Source organism: Podarcis melisellensis, assembly GCF_964234715.1.
Source record: "Podarcis melisellensis genome assembly, chromosome: 13".
Taxonomy (NCBI): domain Eukaryota; kingdom Metazoa; phylum Chordata; class Lepidosauria; order Squamata; family Lacertidae; genus Podarcis; species Podarcis melisellensis.
Genome location: NC_138545.1, coordinates 14,408,109 through 14,428,052, shown reverse-complemented (window position 1 = coordinate 14,428,052; position 19,944 = coordinate 14,408,109). Strand labels below are relative to the sequence as shown.

General features: G+C 44.2%; 3 protein-coding genes across 3 annotated transcripts in view; 1 reads left to right on the top strand and 2 right to left on the bottom strand.

The window, feature by feature from the left end:
• The window catches only part of LOC309354008 (C-type lectin BpLec-like), a 196,614-nt gene that overhangs the window by 165,477 nt on the left and 11,193 nt on the right, over window positions 1-19,944 (top strand). The window lies entirely within an intron of this gene.
• Window positions 564-4,536, bottom strand: LOC309354017 (C-type lectin BfL-2-like). The gene is made up of 4 exons (XM_081883716.1): window positions 4,449-4,536; window positions 3,349-3,489; window positions 1,937-2,168; window positions 564-717 (listed from the first exon to the last, which is right to left on the bottom strand). The coding sequence occupies exons 1-4, from the start codon at window positions 4,467-4,469 to the stop codon at window positions 650-652; spliced, it is 462 nt and encodes a 153-aa protein (XP_081739842.1). The 5' UTR covers window positions 4,470-4,536; the 3' UTR covers window positions 564-649.
• On the bottom strand, window positions 13,713-17,539 carry LOC309354023 (C-type lectin-like). Its single transcript, XM_081883722.1, has 4 exons — window positions 17,453-17,539; window positions 16,968-17,108; window positions 15,496-15,679; window positions 13,713-14,277 (listed from the first exon to the last, which is right to left on the bottom strand). The coding sequence occupies exons 1-4, from the start codon at window positions 17,471-17,473 to the stop codon at window positions 14,210-14,212; spliced, it is 414 nt and encodes a 137-aa protein (XP_081739848.1). The 5' UTR covers window positions 17,474-17,539; the 3' UTR covers window positions 13,713-14,209.

Below are 19,944 nucleotides of genomic sequence, written 5' to 3'. Positions count from 1 at the left end.
CTGCCATTTCATTGACTTGTATTCTTTTGCACTTCACCAAAGGTGTAAGCAATCTTAAATGTCTCTTTTTTGACAGAAAGGATGGTGTAGATGTTATTCAAATGCACAAATGATTAACAAGGCAAATAGTGAACCCTGTCACCATTGCAATGAAATATGACCCCACCACAAATAAATTCACACTTACATCTTAAGAAAAGTTTTATTAGCATTTATCTTCTACACTTGCAGTTATTGAGGCACATGCAGAGCAAATATACTGTATGGATAACAAAGTTTGATTTCAAAGGGTACATCCATACTATGCCCTTATAAGGGCCGTGTTTCGTGGCTATCGTTCCCCCCTCAAAGGTTCTTGGGAATTGGGGAAAATTTAGGGAGTTTTTGGCAGTCCTTCTCACAGAACTACAGTTCCCAGGGTTCTCTGGAGACAGCAAGGAAAGCTCTTTATATATCATAAAGTATGACTTTTCTGTTATGGGACAATGGCCTTGGGTGAAGCATGATATGTGTCCTTTGTCTTGGGAGGCCTGGTCCTTTAATAAAAGAAAGCCCCCAAGATGTCCTGGAGATCAGAGAAGATCTACTGGGGAGTCTCCTTCCTTTGCATCCCAAGTATCTCCCAAGCACAGTTGATTCCAGGCCCTTGCTACAGTTCATGTTTGCAGATGTAGGCGTTCAGTTTGTGGCACTTTGCATCATTCCACTTGGTGAATTCTAAGAGCAAAAGAAAAGTCCAACAGTTGACAGATTTCTCTCCCTTGTGTGGATGATCTTGTACAAATCCACTACTAAGATACTAATATGGTGTCAATGACTAGCTACCCAAAAGCAGGAACACAGCAGCAGCTCTCCCCTCCTGCATGTTACAGCAACTGATACTGAAAAGCATAGGTTAAAGGTAAGGGCAAAGGACCCCTGGACAGTTAAGTCCAGTCAAAGGTGACCATGGGGTTGTGGCGCTCATTTCACTTTCAGACCAAGGGAGTTGGCGTTTGTCCACAGATGGCTTTCCGGGTCATGTGGCCAACATGACTACACTGCTTCTGGCACAATGGAACATCGTGACGGAAACCAGAATGCACTGAAATGCTGTTTATCTTCCCGCTGTAGCGGTACCTATTTATCTACTTGCACTGCTGTGCTTTTAAACTGCTAGGTTGACAGGAGCTGGGGCAGAGCAGTGACAGCTCATTCTGTCATGGGGATTTGAACCGCCAACCTTCCGATCAGCAAGCCCAAGAGTCTCAGTGGTTTAGACCACAGCACCACCCGCATCCCTATTGAAAAGCATACTGCTTCCCTAGCCATGGAGGAAGAGTGCAGCCATTGTGGCTAATAGCCATTGACAGCTTCATCCTCCATGAATTTGTCAAGACTTTCTTCTGTTAAAGTCACCCCCTTGGCATCAGCCTATGACAAAGTGGGGTGCATTTGTCTCCCTCATTACTGACTTTCAGAAGGAATTTTAAAACATCCCTGTTTACCCAGGCATTTGATAACAGAAAGGTACTATTCCTTTCAAATGTGGAACCACTGGTTAAGAGACTTTTAAAAAACTGTTTTAGAAGGTTTTAAACTCTTTTTATAATGTTTAGAAATATTATTAAAGTGTTTGCCACCCTGGGCTCCTTTGGGAAGCAGGGTGGGATATAAATTGAAACAATATGTAATGATAATCCGTTAATGTTATTGTCATTCTTTACGTTTCTTAGTCATTTGTACAAACATCTCAAAAACAACTTACAAAACATTGTAAAAGACACAACATATAAAAAGCTAAATAATTGAAAGCAATGTGCAATTGGTGAAATACACAGATAGAAGTATCCTGTCACTGAAGACTATTGAACGGGCCCTTGACAACAACGTGTGAAGTTAATATAACTGAAAAGAGAAGTCTTTGATTCTGGATGGTACGGAATCATTTATTTACCTGCACGTTCGCTGCGAACTCTTTCTTCAGGATGGCATCTTCTTTCATGGGCACTTCCCATGGGAGCTCCTACTGCTATTTGCTCAAGTGCGCCATCACCAGGAACAACGTCCTCTCTCACGGAATGCCTCAGCTCAACACAATACTCGTCCTTCCCCAAATTGTTGGGTGCCCCCGGCATCCATGCTTTGTAGTTGTAGGTAGACTCATCTGACCACCTCCATTTCCCACTCTGTAGTGACGAGAGAAAGCAACTAAGGCATGGGTAGGCAACCTAAGGCCCAGGGGCCAGATGCAGCCCAATCGCCTTCTCAATTCGGCCCACAGACAGTCCGGGAATCAGCGTGTTTTTACATGAGTAGAATGCATCCTTTTATTTAAAATGCATCTCTGGGTTATTTGTGGGACCTGCCTGGTGTTTCTACATGAGTAGAATGTGTCCTTTTATTTAAAATGCATCTCTGGGTTATTTGTGGGACCTGCCTGGTGTTTCTACATGAGTAGAATGTGTCCTTTTATTTAAAATGCATCTCTGGGTTATTTGTGGGGCATAGGAACTCATTCATTCCCCCCCCCCAAAAAAATATAGTCTGCCCCCCACAAGGTCTAAGGGACAGTGACCCGGCCCCCTGCTGAAAAAGTTTGCTGACCCCTGAACTAAGGGGACAACCCAGACAAGAATTTCAAAAAGAATGGCGGAAATGCAGAGAATGCTTTACCAAACAGTGCCCCAAAATATATACCTGGACTTGTTTTGATTAATTTCTACAGGAGACTTTGTGGGGGGTTTTAAGTCATAACTAGGAAAAATTGTAATAATCACATATAAAAGAAACAGTACACAAGAAGTAAATAAGGAGGCCGTTTACAGGATAAGGGAAGTCCTTTATTTTTATGTGTGTTTTCTTTATGTAAGGGGATAGGAGTTTAATTTTGATAATTAAATTGTCAAAGGTGGTGGGTTTGTTTATATGTATGAGTTATGTTGTAAATAAATTATTAATAATTTTTTTAAAAAAAACACATAAAATTTAGGAGGTGAAGGGATACTGGTTCTCCTATTACCTCAGTTAATGGGGCCTACATCCTGGAGCCTATCAAACCAGAAACAGCCCATCAACCATTAAATAATGGTTGTACACCATGGGAGTCTACATAGCACTGCAAAACTGGATGACCTGTTCCATAACTAGGATGTCTACAGCCCTAAATTGATTGGGCGGGCCTTACAAATCCACTATTAACATCCAATATGACCTCTATGACTCACAGGGAGCAGCCTCCGAAATTCACAGCTGAGAGGAAGACGTTAGGAATGCAATGGCACTCCATGTGAACAATGTTTGTTGGAAGGTGCCTTTCCCACGAAGAACATTAGCAGAGCAGAAATGTAGCAGTTTCCAGATACTCACATGCCGGATGTCATGCAAACCAATCCAGACATTGCTGATGTCAGTCTGGTAAGCAGCGATGTGATTGGCTACCACGAGGGTCTCTGCGGGGGTAAGGAGGGAAGCAAGGTGGACCCCACGCCTGTAACTCTGGCACTCAATCTAGACAAGGACAAGAACAAAGGCTGGTTTTTTCCACATTCCACTACTCTTTCCTGAGACATCCTGTGGCATAAAGCAAGAAGAATTGCGATGAACAAGGAACTTTTCTTTTTCTGCATTTTTTTTATTTGATTTTATAACACACAGCTATGATTAAAAGATTCCTCCCAATCTATGGACTTCCCACCTTCTGCTCCAAGGGTTCTGTTGTCGTTTTTAGCTCCATTATCTCCATAGTACCCATTACATTACAAGTGTTATTGCAATCCTGCTGATGTTTTCATTAGTTTACAGTGGTCCCCAAGATAAATTATAATTTTTTTCCATTCCTTATTAAAGTTATGGTCTTCTTGGCTTTGAGCGTTCTGGTCGATTTTGCCATTTCGGCATAGTAAAACAATTTAATTTGCCATTCTTCTCTTGTAGGGACTTTATCTTCTATCCATCTCTGGGCTAACAGAATCCATGCTGCTGTCGGAACAAGGAAATTTTCAGGGTTGAGAACCTCAGGCCCAGCAGCAGCACCTCGTTAAAACAAAACAAAGGGATAATACAGTGGTACCTCTGGTTACGAACTTAATTTGTTCCAGAGGTCTGTACTTAACCTGAAACCATTCATAAGCTGAGGTACCACTTTAGCTAATGGGGCCTCCCAATGCCGCTGCACCGCCGCCGCAAGATTTCTGTTCTCATCCTGAGGTAAAGTTCTTAACCCGAGGTACCACTTCCGGGCTAGCGGATTCTGTAACCGGAAGTGTTTGTAACCCGAGGTGTTTGTAACCCAAGGTACCACTGTAATTCTTTCCTGTCTTTAGCTAGCTGTTTCCTGGCTGTCTCCTAGGATTCTTCCGGCTGCCATAAGAATGGAGAACCATGAAAAGCAACATTGAAACTCCTTTTGGACCTCCATATTTTGAGAGCCATTTACCTAACTTAGGCAAAACCAGCTGGCCGCTTACCTCTGCCTCATGCCAGGTCATCTGAGTCTCAAAATAGCCATAGCAATTGCCCTGGTATTGCAGCCACTCTCTGGCACAGGTGTCAGCTTTCACTGCTCAGGAGAGAGACAAGAAAAACAGGAATGATTGTGAGGAGTGAGACAAGGACGGAGAGAAGTTTGCTTTCCAAACCACAGGCACTCAGCGCCCCTTGCTTCTTTAATTGGCACCAGGGGCACTGCTAGGAGGGGTGACCCGGGGGGGAGAGAACAAAGGTATTTCATGGGGGGTATTTCCTGCAAACAGCAAGGACCCTGATACAATTCATACTTCTTTTTTGAAGAGGCCCAAAGAGAGTCTGACATCTTTTGGCTCTGAGGAAGTGTCCCATCACTTCCACTCTATTGGCAGGAGAAACTCACCTTCCACTAAGGGACTTGAAACCAGGAAGCCAGCCAGAAAGACACTAAGATAAGCAACAGACTTCATGTCCTTTATTCACCTGTGAATATACACATAGAGATGGCAGCAGCAGAGCAAAGACAGGGTCAGCATCAAGGATTAGCATGGTAGGGTATTTGGAGTATAGGGCCTTATACCGAGTCAGTATTTGGCTCAGTACGGGGAGGATATTAGCCATGCTTGCTGGGGCTGATGAAAGCTGTAGTCCAACAATATCTGGAGGGCCACAGTGTTTTCATTTGTAGTCTGAACTGGCTGACAGTAACTCTCCAGGGCAGGTGATATTCCCAGATCTACCCAGAGACACTGGGGACGGAACCAAACTGACAACACACCTTGAACTTGTTGCATTTAGGAGGTAGACCCACTGAAGGAAAGGGGACCATGGAAGGTGTCTTGCCCAAGGGCCCTGGGGCTGACACTGGCAGAAAAACCATGAAGCTGGATATCAGGGAGAGGCTGACACCATGAGTATCCATAATCAAATTCAAGCCTGCAGTGGGTATCTAATAACCTGGGATTACTGGGTTCAGTTTCTAGGGTTCCAAGCTGTGAACCAGGCAAAAAGATACTGTTCAGTTAACCAAGGGGGAGAGACTTGACCGCTTAGCTGCTCACCTGAGTCCTTCTGCTGCTGAGCTTTCTTCCTTGGAAGATATGCTGGGGCTGTCTGCTAAGTCTGTAGGTGCTTGGATGGTCTCCTGGCCATGCGTGGCTTTAATATAGAGCTCAGGTGAACATGATGAAATATTAAAAGGTAAGAGCTTTAAGGAAATGTCTTGATACGCTATTGGCAACATTGCATAACAGGGGGCCCAGCCAGCAGAAAGGTGATTTTTATCACGATCCCATTCACAAATTATGAGTGATGGGCCAAAATATGCCCTCTAGTTGATTGTTCTTCCCCTAGGAATGGGGCTTCCCTTTTTCTGCCTCATTTCTGATGTAGAATTTCAGTGAGAATGGATTCTGCATGCCTTATTGTGTTAGAAGGCTGGGGATGGGGGGAGCAGGGGTGTTTCTTCCTGCTGAACTTTTCACCGGCAGTCTGCAACCTCCCTAGGTACCTACCATGGACACAAACTGTGCTGTGCAAACCCTGTTGAAATGAAAGGAGAGTTCAGCAAAACCACAGTCCCAGGGTAACCTTTTCACTAGAAAGGGGAAGAATTAGTATTCCATAGAATGCAAATTTGTGGACTTCTGCTTTCAAATAATGCTGCCCAGCAGCAATGTAAATGAACTGGGAAATGACAGTGGGAACTAGTGCTGACTCGATCACTTGCTGTTTCTGGGTGTCATGTGGGGCCATAGGACAGATTCTGACTTTAACCAAATCCTGCAAGCAATTATTCCTAGTACTCTAAATAGACTACAATTCCCACGATGATTTGGCAGATATTATGATTGTGAGGGTGATATGAAATGGATATCCATTTGTGCTGCAGACATGCTCGTCCTCTCAGCCCAAATTGTCCCCCAATATGGTGTGAAGACAATTTAAAATATTCATTTAAACAACCTTAAAATATCAATGATGTCCCTTCTTCTCTTTCCATGGTTCATTTCGCAAAACATAAATCCCTGCATATTATATATGAACTAAACCATTCAGTATTCCATTATTACCGTACTTCCATCGAAACTTATTTATACTGTTGAATTCATCTTAATGCTTCCAGGGTTTTCAAGTGTACACAATTTCCCCCTATATTCAATAAACTTTTTCCAATATTCTTTAAACTAATGTTCTTGTTCTCTTATTCTATAAGTTAAATCCGCAAGCTGCGCATATTCCATCAGTTTAAGTTTCCATTCTTCTTTGGTTGGGACCTCACTCATTTTCCATTTTGGAGCTAACAAAACATGGGCCATTGTAGTCGCATACATAAATAATCTTTTTTGACACCTGGGAATTTCCATCTGAATTATCCCCAGCAAAAAGGACTCTGTTTGGGGTGGGGAGTACTTTTAAACATTTTCATTATGAATTATTTCCCAATACTCTTCTACCCTTTTACAGGTCCACCACATATGAAAGAACATACCCTCAGCCTCATTGCAACTCCAGCACTTATCTTGCCTTATACATCTTAGCAAGTCTACTTGGAGTTTTCCATTTTTGGGCTAACAAAGCACAGGCCATTGTAGTGGCATACATAAATAACCTTTTAAATAAATAACCTGCCACATGATTCTCCACCCCTCTACTTCCTCAATAATCAGTCAGCGTTCCTTAACCACTGAGCATACTCTGTCTTCAATGGGATGTTTTGGGGGATTTCCCTTCCGTAGGGATATTTTCCTTTTAAAATAATGTCAGTCTTGGGGTTTCCCTGAGCCAGTTGATACTTCCCTCTTGTGCATAGATGGTGCCATAATGATCAGCACTCACACAACTGAGGTTGCTATTAGCACTGGGAGTGACATGCCCCAAATTAACCCAGTGACAACTGGATCTGGGTTTTCATTGGGTCACTTTCTCAGTCTAGGGTTGCGCTCTTGTAAAAAGGTAAAGGTAAAAGACCCCTGACAGTTAAGTCCAGTCGCGAACGACTCTGGGGTCATCTCGCTTTACTGACCGAGGGAGCCGACGTTTGTCCACAGACAGTTTTCCAGGTCATGTGGCCAGCATGACTAAGCCGCTTCTGGTTAAACCAGAGCAGCGCACGGAAACGCCATTTACCTACCTGCCGGAGCGGTATCTATTTATCTCCTTGCACTTTGACGTGTTTTCAAACTGCTAGGTGGGCAGAAGCTGGGGCCGAGCAACGGGAGCTCACCTCGTCGTGGAGATTCAAACCACCAACCTTCCGATCAGCAAGCCCTAGGCTCTGTGTTTTAGACCACAGTGCCACCCATGTCCCGCACTCTTGTACTTGGTGACTATTTGCTAACATGGGCAAAGGGTGTGTGTGAATCAACAAGGTAGAGTGTTCAAATGGACAAATGTCATGGCTGTACTCGTGTGCACACTCACACTCACTCTACAAAAGCCCGTGGTAAAATACAAATCTTATTTGTTTTAGTTCAATTATTTCACCTGTAGCCTGAATCAAGATCATGGGTTTTCACTCCACTGAAGGTGTTAATTGGCTTACCAATGTCAGGATGTTTGTGTTATCATCAACACTGCTTTGTACTTATTTTACATATATATATATATATATATATATATATATATATATATATATATATATATATGCTTTCGTAGATTTTCACGGGTGTTTCTCTATCTCGATGGCTTCCATGATTATTCTCTTGTGGTGATGTTCCATGTTAAAGAGCAATTTGGAATCTGCAAAATTAATTTCGTGTCCTGTTTCTTTCATGTGTTGGAAAAGAGAGGAAGTTTTTTCTTCTTTTTTGACGGCATTCTTGTGTTCTGCGATACGTGCATTTATTCGTCTGTTTGTTTGTCCAATGTACGTGGCTGGGCAGACTTTGCAGGGTATTTCATAGACCCCTTGGTTTTCCAACTGGATTTTATCCTTGGGGTTTCTGAGGATATTGGCTATTTTTTGGTTGGTGCAAAAGGCTGTTTTGATATTGTGTTTATGGAGGATTTTGCTAATTTTATCTGTAGTGCCCTTGATATAAGGAAGGAGGGCCATGCCATTGTTTTCTTCTGTGTCTTGGTTTTTGGGGGGTGTTTCTTTTTCGAGATAGAGAAACACCCTCACAACATGAACAAGCGTGACGACACATCCCGCTTGCCAGACATCTGGAAATTAGCCCTCCCCACAAAAACTGACACCAGATCCAGAGGCACACAGAACGCCATCACCAATCAACCACACCAGACCCAAACCCAGACCCTCTCCACAGATAAATTACAGACACCATCCAGTAGCCAAACCATGGTGGCACCTCCGGATGCTGCACCCCCCTGCAATCCCTACACAGATCTGGCTGACACAGGCCACAAAACCACAGCTCGCCCCTATACACGAAGCCAAGCCAGAGCACAACTAAGTGCAGTACAGCCATCTTCTCAGAAAAACTCTTCACAAAGTTCAAGAGGTCAAGACACAAAGACTTTAGCAACTAATCCACACCTAATGACCCACCTAAGTGGTACTCAGGATATCACTCAAGAAATCACTCAAGATATCCCTCAAGTAATTAAGGAACAAAAGAAGAAAAGGCACACTAGCCTGGGAACTTCCTCTCTGCCCAGAACATTGGAGGCTATACACCACACCCCCTCAACAGTATTTATAGGAACTCAAACACTGAGATCCTGCTCTGTTCCAGTAACAAGAAGCCGAAAGCACCAGCCTGAAGATGACGAGTGAGACCTCGTCGAAACGTCGCCTAGACACCCCAACTTTTACACGGGAAGACACCCGAGGACACCAAAACCTGCATATATATATATATATATATATATGCTTTCGTAGATTTTCACGGGTACAGGAATGTAGGTTTTGGTGTTCTCGGGTGTCTTCCCGTGTAAAAGTTGGGGTGTCTAGGCGACGTTTCGACGAGGTCTCACTCGTCATCTTCAGGCTGGTGCTTTCGGCTTCTTGTTACTGGAACAGAGCAGGATCTCAGTGTTTGAGTTCCTATAAATACTGTTGTGGGGGTGTGGTGTATAGCCTCCAATGTTTTGGGCAGAGAGGAAGTTCCTCGGCTAGTGTGCCTTTTCTTCTTTTGTTCCTTAATTACTTGAGAGATATCTGTTCCAGTAACAAGAAGCCGAAAGCACCAGCCTGAAGATGACGAGTGAGACCTCGTCGAAACGTCGCCTAGACACCCCAACTTTTACACGGGAAGACACCCGAGAACACCAAAACCTACATATATATATATTTATTTATATATATAAATATATATTATATATATATATTTATATGTATATAAATCTACGAAAGCAAATATATATATATATATATATATATGGTATATATAAATCTAATTGTCACAGTTGGTGTTTTTGCTACTGTCTGAACACAGCCTTGAAGGTAAGAACAGAATCATAATAATACAATACACAAATAAAAGCAAAAGTAACTTGTTTTTTGCCAACCAGGCGAAAGGCGCTCAGCTGTTAAGCTGTTGGACGACTAAAATATGCAAATATTGTTCTTGACATGAAATACCCTCCCCCTCCCCATTAGATCTCCCTTTCAAGGAAACCCTCAGGGCTTGTGGGTCTCCACAGAAGCCTCCTAAAAGAGCAAAGTTTCATAAATCACCCCTCAGGGCTTGTTATTGTTAGTCAGTGGCGGTTTTTGCCAATTAGATCCAGAGACCACAAACAATGGGGCAAACCAGGAGTCAGGGACTGAGAAGTCAGTCAGAACTGAAGGCAAATGAGGAGGCAAGATTGAGGAGCATGAACAAGAAGGCCTCTTGCAGTAGTTTATGTCCAAGAGGACCCAGTGGCCAGCTTGGGTCAAAGCAATGGATCAGCCAGAGATGGATCTATGGGCGAGCACGTCAAACTCACAGGAGCCTTTTATTAAACACACACACACATATTCTACATTGCACCAGCAATTCTCTCAAGACTCACCATCTGTGACTTCATTACAGGGCCAATCCTACCATTAGGCACAGCAAGGCAGCTGCCTTAGGCAGTGAATACTGAGAGGTGTGGGTTGCAGCAAGATACTGCAGAACAGAACCGTGTGCACAACCTACTTTTGACAAGGGGAGGGACCCTCAGGCCTGGGGCTCAGTGCAGCTCTTCAATCCTCTCTCTCTGGCTCTCGGGGGTTTCCCTAGGCTACATCCTTTCTCTGGTCGCAACCTCTCTTCCCACAAGCCCCCACAAGCCCCCATGTGTGTTTTTGTCTGGGTGGAATATCTCCTTAAACTCTAATAATGCTGCCTGAAATCCAGCAATAGTAAGGGGTGTGTGGAGAAGCTACTACTGCACAAGGATAAAATACTGTATACATATGCTGCTCTGTTCATTTATATCCAGAACCCCACCACCACCACCACTACAGTGGTACCTCAGGTTAAGAACTTAATTCATTCTGGAGGTCTGTTCTTAACCTGAAACTGTTCTTAATCTGAAGCACCACTTTAGCTAATGGGGCATCCTGCTGCTGCCGTGCCGCCAGAACACGATTTCTGTTCTCATCCTGAAGCAAAGTTCTTAACCTGAGGTACTATTTCTGGATTAACTGAGTCTGTAACCTGAAGCATCTGTAACCCAAGGTACCACTGTACAGGCATTTGACACTCCACCCCCAACTTGTTTATGACCTATAAACCGGAAAAGGTTTCCCAACCCTACCCTATGCAGAGATGTGAAGGCTCTAGGTGGGGGCATAATCGTTTTCCCTATTGTTATTTTTTCCAAATTCTCCCCCACCCCCAAAGAAAAAAAATGAATGGGGGAGGGGTTGTGGAATACATTATTTTAGAATGATGTATAAAATGTTTAAAACAAGGTGTGCATATATTTACTCCCCATGAATGATTTCGAAAAACTATGTAATAAGAAGACTTTTATGTAAGACAGTGCACAGCATCAGATACAATGAGGAGAAGCAAGTCCTGCATGGTAATTTGAGACTACAACTCTGAAATGGAAGAGCAAGGTGCATTTATGCCTCTAGGGGGCACTGCCGTTGTCAACAAGAACATTTCGATGCCTTCCTTCACTTGCGAAAGGGTAGAAATGCTTATTTAAATCCAGCCAAGCCTTGCGTTTTTAGAAATCTGTGGTAACTATGAAAGCAAATGTGAAGAAGCAAAAGGAGATATTGAAACTGACAGTGATAGCTCAAAAAGTGATACGGATGCATATGACCAATATAGCTCCCATCAGCCATCTCGCCTTAGTTTGGCTTAGCTAGCATGGTGTAGTGCAGCAGATCTGGCTTATAATTGCTTGTTTCCTGTAATTAATTCCAGTTCTGCTACTCGCAGGCATGAGCAAAGAGATGAAGGACACTGACACACCCACTCTGTCCCAGATCACTAGAACCCTTAGACTAGGTGGGGCTATACTTTGCCCTCCAGGTGTGGCTGGACTACAGTTCCCATCACTCCTGGCCGTTGGCTTTGATGGCTGGAGCTGGTGGGAGTTGGGAGTTCAGTGACATGGAGGACCATCAGTTAGCCATCCCTTCTGCTAGGAATTCAAGGAGAATTGATCCACCCCAACACACTCACTGTGTGCTGGCCTTCTACTTACAAGAATAATACAGGAGACCCTAAAAACTATTGTCTTTCCTACTGGATTAGATAGACCACTGGTCTCTCTCAGTCAGCTCCCATATGATTCCTCCCAGAGCACTCCGGAATGGAGCAGTCCATTATAACCACTGCACAATTCTACCACCTCATTCTGTTGCCTGTGCAGACCAAGCCTTTATTCAGCCACCCCTCCAGCCTCTGAGATTTTGGGACAATGCCGTGCACAAGAAGGTAGTGTAAAGCAAACCATTGTGAATGAAGCTGGCATAAAGTTACACCAGATAGAGATGCTGTTTGGCAGTGGGCCTGCTGCTGCTGCTGCTGCTGCTCTGCCCAAGCCTAGCAGAGGGAAAACAAGCCTTTAAAAATAATCATAGAATTGTAGAGTTGGAAGGGACTATGAGGGTCATCTAGTCCAATGGAGGACTCTTTTGCTCGAATCCATGACCCTGAGATTAAGAGTCTCATGCTCTTCCGACTGACCTTTCCCAGCAGTTTCATGTTTTAAGCTGTCAGGTCACATGACCATGGTGAACTGGCTTAGAATCCATCCTAAGTCTCCACTCTCTGCTCTCACCCATCACAAAACCCCAAAACACCACGAGGGTGGGCGCTTATACCAGCTTCAACTCAGATAGCTTCAGCTCAACTGACTGAGCCCAAAATCAGGAAGGGTGAGCAAGTTACACTGGCATACCTTTGGCTGGTTAGGGGTTGGGTACTTAATGCTCACTGAGCCCATCACTCAGTTGAGCTGGAAACCTGTTGCAACCTAAGCTACTCATCCTAGCAGAACTTGCCCTAGGATTGACCCCTTCTCCATTTTCCCCCTCACAAACTTTCATTTCTGTCTGCACAACTTTATGAAGCACTCTGCAGCCTAATAAGAACTCTAGACCAAGGGTCAGCAAACTTTTTCAGCAGGGAGCCAGTCCACTGTCCCTCAGACCTTGTGGGGGGCCAGACTATATTTTGGAAAAAAAAATGGACGAATTCCTATGCTTCACAAATAACCCAGAGATGCATTTTAAATAAAAGGACACATTCTACTCATGTAAAAACACGCTGATTCCCAGACCGTCCGTGGGCTGGATTTAGAAGGCGATTGGGCCAGATCCAGCCCCCGGGCCTTAGTTTGCCTTCCCATGCTCTAGACTATCAATATTTTGTGGGAGAGATTCAAGCACATACTAGAACTTTAGGTTTGCATGATGAAAATGGAATGTGCCACTCCGTCACCTTTGCATAACAAATCCACTTTTTAAAAAACTGACTCTCTGCAGAAAAAAAAATTGAAAGTGACAGTGACAGTGAAATGTACTGAAAGGTGTTGGACGGACAAATTACTAATGGGCAAACATGTGAGCAAATGATGATGAATGTTCATTGTCATATAGCTGCCCTGCAAACAAATCAGACTGAATGCTCAAGAAAGGCCAGACATAATCTAACCACCGCAGAAACTTTCTGCAAACGAATCAGGATGAGTGTGGAATAAAGAGGCCATATGGAGGATCCCTATGTACTAGACACTTGATTTAAAACATACAACAAAGGGGAACTGGGATTCCCCAAAGCAGAAATCTAGACCCAAGGTGTTGGAATTTGTCGCCAGCTGAGAAGGAAGAAAATATTAAAAGAAATCACTCACCAGAAAATTCATACACTTAAGGAAGATTTTATTAGCATTTGTTTGTGCTGTAGCCACTGAAGGGTGTGTAGGCAAAACATATGGATAACTAAGCTTTAACTTCAGAGGGCATGTCTGCATTATGGACTTAAACAGGTTTTATACCACTTTAACTGTCATGGCTCTCCCCCAAAGAATATTGGGAACTCTAGTTTTATGCTGTTTTATGTTTAATAGGATGCTTTCTATTAAAGATCCCTTTCACCGAACTATAGTTCCCAGGGTTTCCCAGCAGAGAGAGAATGACTTAAACCAATTAAAGTTTCTAATGCAGATAAATGCCCAGAGACTGTTTTGAAACGGAACAGTATCATTTGGGTTTAGAAGATTCTGTGTAGGTTGTCCCAGAAGACCTTCTCCTTTGCAAAGGCAAGTCTTCAAGATGTACGGGAATTGCAGAAGGTCCATCGGGAGTCCCATTCACCTGAGTTCCTTCCATCTTGAAGTGACGGTTGAGCCAATGCCCTCTCTACAGTTCATGCTTGCAGATGTAGGCATTCTGTTTGTGGCATGCCGCATCATTCCATTTTGAGAAATCTAGAGGGAGAACCAGTCACCTGTTATGCGATGGCACAACAGTCAACAGCTTTGGGTCCCAATACTTCTGGGACATCAGAGACAGTAGGCCAGTTGTTGGGAAACACAAATGGGGAGAGTGCTGTTGTACTTGGGTCCTACATACGGGCTTCCCATAGGCATTTGTTTGGCCACTTTGAGGGCAGGATGTTGGACTATGATGGCCCTTAGGCCTGATCCAGCAGGGCTATTCTTATGACCCAACTAAGGATCAAGGCAGGAATATTCAAAAACAGACAAGAGGTCCATGCTACACAAGAGGTAGCATTACCTCCCACTCTGAAGTATAAAATTATTCTGCTACCCAAATCCAGTCAGTGGGGTTTTTCCACCTGGGAATCACACTTCGTCTCTACATAGAGGTGAAGTGGTACTAAATGGAGCAAGGATGGGGGTCCTATCCTGTCTTGACCACGAGTGAGGGCTCATGTGTTAAGAAGAGACATGAGAAGCCCATTCAGTTAGTTGCAAGTAGGGTCAGGCTGAGTGGGACACAGGTGGCGCTGTGGGTTAAAGCCTCAGCACCTAGGACTTGCCGATCGAAAGGTCGGCGGTTCGAATCCCTGCGGCGGGGTGCACTCCCGCTGCTCGGTCCCAGCGCCTGCCAACCTAGCAGTTCGAAAGCACCTCTGGGTGCAAGTAGATAAATAGGGACTGCTTACCAGTGGGAAGGTAAACGGCGTTTCCGTGTGCGGCTCTGGTTCGCCAGATGCAGCTTTGTCACGCTGGCCACGTGACCCGGAAGTGTCTCCAGACAGCGCTGGCCCCTGGCCTCTTAAGTGAGATGGGCGCACAACCCCAGAGTCTGTCAAGACTGGCCCATACGGGCAGGGGTACCTTTACCTTTACCTTTACTTAGGGTCAGGCTGAAGTTTCAGGACCTTGGATAGCTCCAAGCATACAGCTCCTCAAGTGAGGATTCACAGCCTATGGAAGACACTCCAGAGTGGCCTAATTGGTTGGGTAATATGTAGAATCAAGCTGGCATTTCAGAACCTTGGATAGCTCCAAGAAGACAACTTGCTCCAATGGCATCAGGAACTCAGCTGAGGCTTTTTATCTCTCCTGGACCTAGTTACCCCTCTCAGGTTGACCTCTGTATCACAATGTAGGAGATACCGAGATGCTTTTGAACAGGACAGCCTCCCTCCTGGATAGCAGCTCCCAAAAACTGTTCACCTGAACGTTTAATGATGACTCTTTCTTCCCGTTGTTGAGGTGAGTCAGCATCAGGAACAGCTGCCCCACTCACGGAACGTAGCAGCTCCACGCAATATTTATTTCCGCCCCGTTTGTTGGGTGCCCCCAGCCTCCATGCTTTATAGTTATAGGTAGACTCATCTGACCACCTCCACTTGCCGTTCTGGAAGGCGAAGAGAGAAAGGAACATGGAAATAAGTGTGGAGGCGAAGCAAAAGCCTCAGTTCAGGATCTGGTGCAAGGCCAGTCCACCCAATACCCAGCATCTCTAGGTAGGGCTGGGAATGCACCTTGCCTGAAACCCTGGAGAGCTGCTGCCAGTCAGTGTAATAATAATAATAATAAAAATAATAATAATAATAATAATAATTTATTATTTGTACCCCCACCCATCTGGCTGGGTTTCCCCAGCCACTCTGGGCGGCTGCCACAGAGACCAAAAATACACTAAAATATCACCCATTAAAAACTTCCCTGAAGTAGTGTAGATATTATTGAGCTAGATAGTCCAGTGTCCTGACTCAGTATAAGGCAGTTTCCTATGTTCCAAGTTGTTATTTAATTTATAATTACTCTATTGCTACCCCAAGGGGGAAACACATTTGGATTTTGAAACTCAGGTGCCAAAAATAACTTGGGCAGCCCTACCTTGACTTGGGTAGCAAAATGTCTTCCCCGAACCTAGATCTACTGGTTCCCTATTGTCTCTGGAATAAATTCCATCCTAGAAGGGTCACACCCACCATCTGCCACACAGTGGTCCAAGAACCTCACCCCTTTTGATACATTTGAACATGTTTCCTATGAATGTCAGTCTTGTGTGGATGCCTGTTTGGGCACCTGGATAGCTTATACCGACACATAGGTTTAATTTAATGCTGGTTTGCCAGGCACAATCCTTACCTAATTTTAGGTGCCAGGCAAAAGCTTTCCTTTCTGTCCAGGCCTTTAATTGGAAGGGTTTTAAAGTATTTGTGGCCTCTTTTAACGGGACAAGATCTGCATGACCTGTTAATTATGTAAATGGATTTTTTTAAAGGTTTTTATTGATTGTGTTTATTACAATTGCTTTTAGTATTTTTGTTGTATCCATAAGTCTCTTTGAGTCATTTCCATGAATAAAGCAATACATGTTGTTGTTGTTGTTATTATTATTATTATTATTATTATTATTATTATTATTATTATTCTGATGGAATTTGCAGGAGTGTCTCTCATTCACTTTCCCCCCTTTGTTTGCTTTTCTTTCTTTCTTATTTGCTAATTTGCTTTGTAAGAAAGTAATTTAAAAAATAAAAAAGAATGGATTTTGAGACTCACATGAGCCCAAATCTGTGTCACATAATAGACTGCACACTGATTCCTGAAATATGCCCTGCTGTATACAAGGGCATCTGTTTTCTCTTGGGAACATTGTCCGAGGAGAAGCACAGAGGGGTCTAGATACTTACATGTCGGATATCATGCAGTCCAATCCACACATTGCTGGGTTCCGTCTGGTAAGCGAAGATGTGATCAGCCACCACGAGAGACTCTGCAACAGTGAGGATAGAGGCAAGGTGTGCCCCACGGTGGTAACTCTGGCATTCAATCTGGACAAAGGGGAAAGGTAGGAAAGGCTTTTAATGTCACTGTTCTCCTCCAACGTCATAAGAAGGAGGATGGTGCTTAGTGCCTCCTCCTAGACTGGCTATAAGTAGGGATCTGGGTAAGCAAGTGGGGCTGGTTGTGGGCAGACTGAGCTTGGTGGAGCAATGCCCCATTTCTCCAAATGGAACAGCCTCCACTGCCTTCAGGCCAGCAAACCTGACAGGATGGAAAGAAGGAGAGTTAGAAAGTGGGGAAGCATCAAACATATTGGAACATATTACCAAGAGTGGCCTCAGTGACAAACACCTAACCCAAGGCTTCATGCCCCCCCCCCCCCGTTTCTTACCTCAGCTTCTTCCCAGGTCATCTTAGCTTCAAAATAGCCATAGCAGTTGCCCTGGTATTGCAGCCACTCCCTGGCACAAGTGTCAGCCTTTACTGCTCAGCAGAGAGAGAGATAAACCGAAAGGAAGGGGAGTGAGACCAAAATTTTTATTATTACTATTATTATTATTATTATTATTATTATTATTATTATTATTATATCCTTTTTCTTCAATAAACATGCATGGTTCCCTCCCTCCCCCACTTCATCCTCACAAGAACCCCATAAGGCAGGTTAGGCTGAGAAATAGTGCCAGGCCCAAGATCACCATGAAGTGTAGGTGGGTTCCTACAGTGATAACAGCAAGAACCTTAATTGAACTAACAGAACTGGACAACAGGGGCAAAGCAACTGCTTATATACATTTCTGAAGGCCTAGGCCACTCCCACTCCCAGCATGATTGGCTGTCCAAACTTCCAAGCTGCGAATCATAACTCAGTTGTTTAAGAGCCAATGGCAGAGGCACAAATCCTGAAATGTTCTGTGACTGGATATCAGGTATTGAATCAGAACACAGGGACTCAGAATCTTTAGTCCAGGCTCAAGCTCAGGCAAACACAGACCACTGACATAACGCACCCAGTGAGCTTCTTGGCTAAGTGGGGATCTGAAGACTGATCTCCAGAGTTTGGGAGCTGAATTTGGCCAGTGGGCTGGTCCTGACCTTTCTTAATCCCCGTTGTGCCATTTTGGCAGGTGGGTGAGACCATTGACTTGTCTGTCACCTTACACCACCATGACATCAGATGAAGCACACACAGTCTGATGTCAAACTAAGGCACAGGGTTCTACAGCCACTATCAATCAGCTGACTGCTAACACTTGGAAATCCCATGAACTTGTCCAGCCCCCTTTTGGAGCCGTCTAGGTTGGTAGTCTTCTCTGCCTGTTGTGGGAGAGAGTTCCATAGTTTAACCATGCCCTCTCCTGAATCTTCCAACATTCAGCTGTGGTGGATATCATTTCATGCTGTGCCTTCTAGATTGTAAACCAGGAAAAGGTTGATGTTTTTTAAAACAGGTCTGTAAGCTGTTAGGGGAATTGGGGCTTTGGGGCTAAGGACCAAGGTAAAAATGCTTTTATATAGATGAAATATGCTTTAACTCTGGAAAAATTCTGCAACTAAAGAACTGCCTCTATGCCTGCTCCATTAGCACTGAAGAATGCAGGAGAGACTTACCTCCCACAAGGGCGCTTGAAACCAGGAAACTGGCCAGGAAGACACGTAGATAAGTGAGAGACCCCATTTTTTCTTGGTCCACCTGAAATTGCATAAGGAAATAGGACCAGAAGAACATAAGAATCCCCAGGCTGGAGCATTCTTGGGCAAATTCAGATCTGCAGCGTGTACTTTCCAACTGTGGAACCCATTGGGTATTTGCCAGAATAGGTCTTCAATATTTAGACCAAACCAACAGTCTCATGTTCACTGCAGATTGCAGGTGGCAATGTTGCACATCTCTGCTGCTTTCTGTGCCTGAGACCAGACAGTCCCAGGCAAATTCAGTAAGCTATCATAGGAACCTCAGAAGTTGTGTTATACTGAGTCAGACCATTGGTCCACCGAGCTCAGTATTGTACCTGCTGACTAGAAAGAAATCTCCAGGATTTCAAACAGGTTCCTTTCCCATGCCTACCTGCAGCTGCCAAGAATTGAACCCAGATGAAAGACCACCTTCTGCATGCAAAGCAGATGCTCTACTGGTGAAGCCCCAGAGCCTCCTTAGGGGAAGCATCATAGCTCCGTTGCAGAGTATCTCTTCGCATGCAAAAAGACCAAGGTTGAATTTCCAGCATCTCCAGGAAAGGCTGGAAGAGAACCCTGTCTGAAACCTGGAGAGCTTCTGCCAGTCAATGTGGAAAATACTGAGCTAGATGGTCCAGTCATGTGACTCAGTATAAGGCTTCTTCCTGCATTCCTAGTTGCTCCTATAATATGGAATCAAACCAATCATTTGTCCAACCCAACACAGCAGGCAGGCCCAATTTATGCCCATTTTACAGATGGCCAACAGACAGTGACGTGTCTATGGTTGAAACCACAGTGGCTTGGTCTGGAATTCAGATTTCCATCATTTGAATCCTCCTTGTATCTTAACCAAAGTGTATTATTCTTGCTATAAGTAGCATCTGCAACAAGACCCGGATCCTGCAGTCCTCATCTGAGGCCCTTCTTTGTGTGCCTCCTCCATAAGAGGTCTGGAGGTTGAGAACACAAGAAGCATAGCATCGAAAAACAGCATTGATGACACAGAAAAATCAGGGAAGCTCAACTGCTCACCTGGACCTTTCGACTGATTCTCTTCTGAAGGTAGATGCGTATAGCTACCTGCTGAGTCTTCCTCAAGTCTTCCTGCTCCACAGAAAGATGTTATATAGGACTCGTCTTGACATGATGAAAGACCACAGGCAGCAGGTTAAGGAAATGACTTGATGTGCTACTGTTACACAA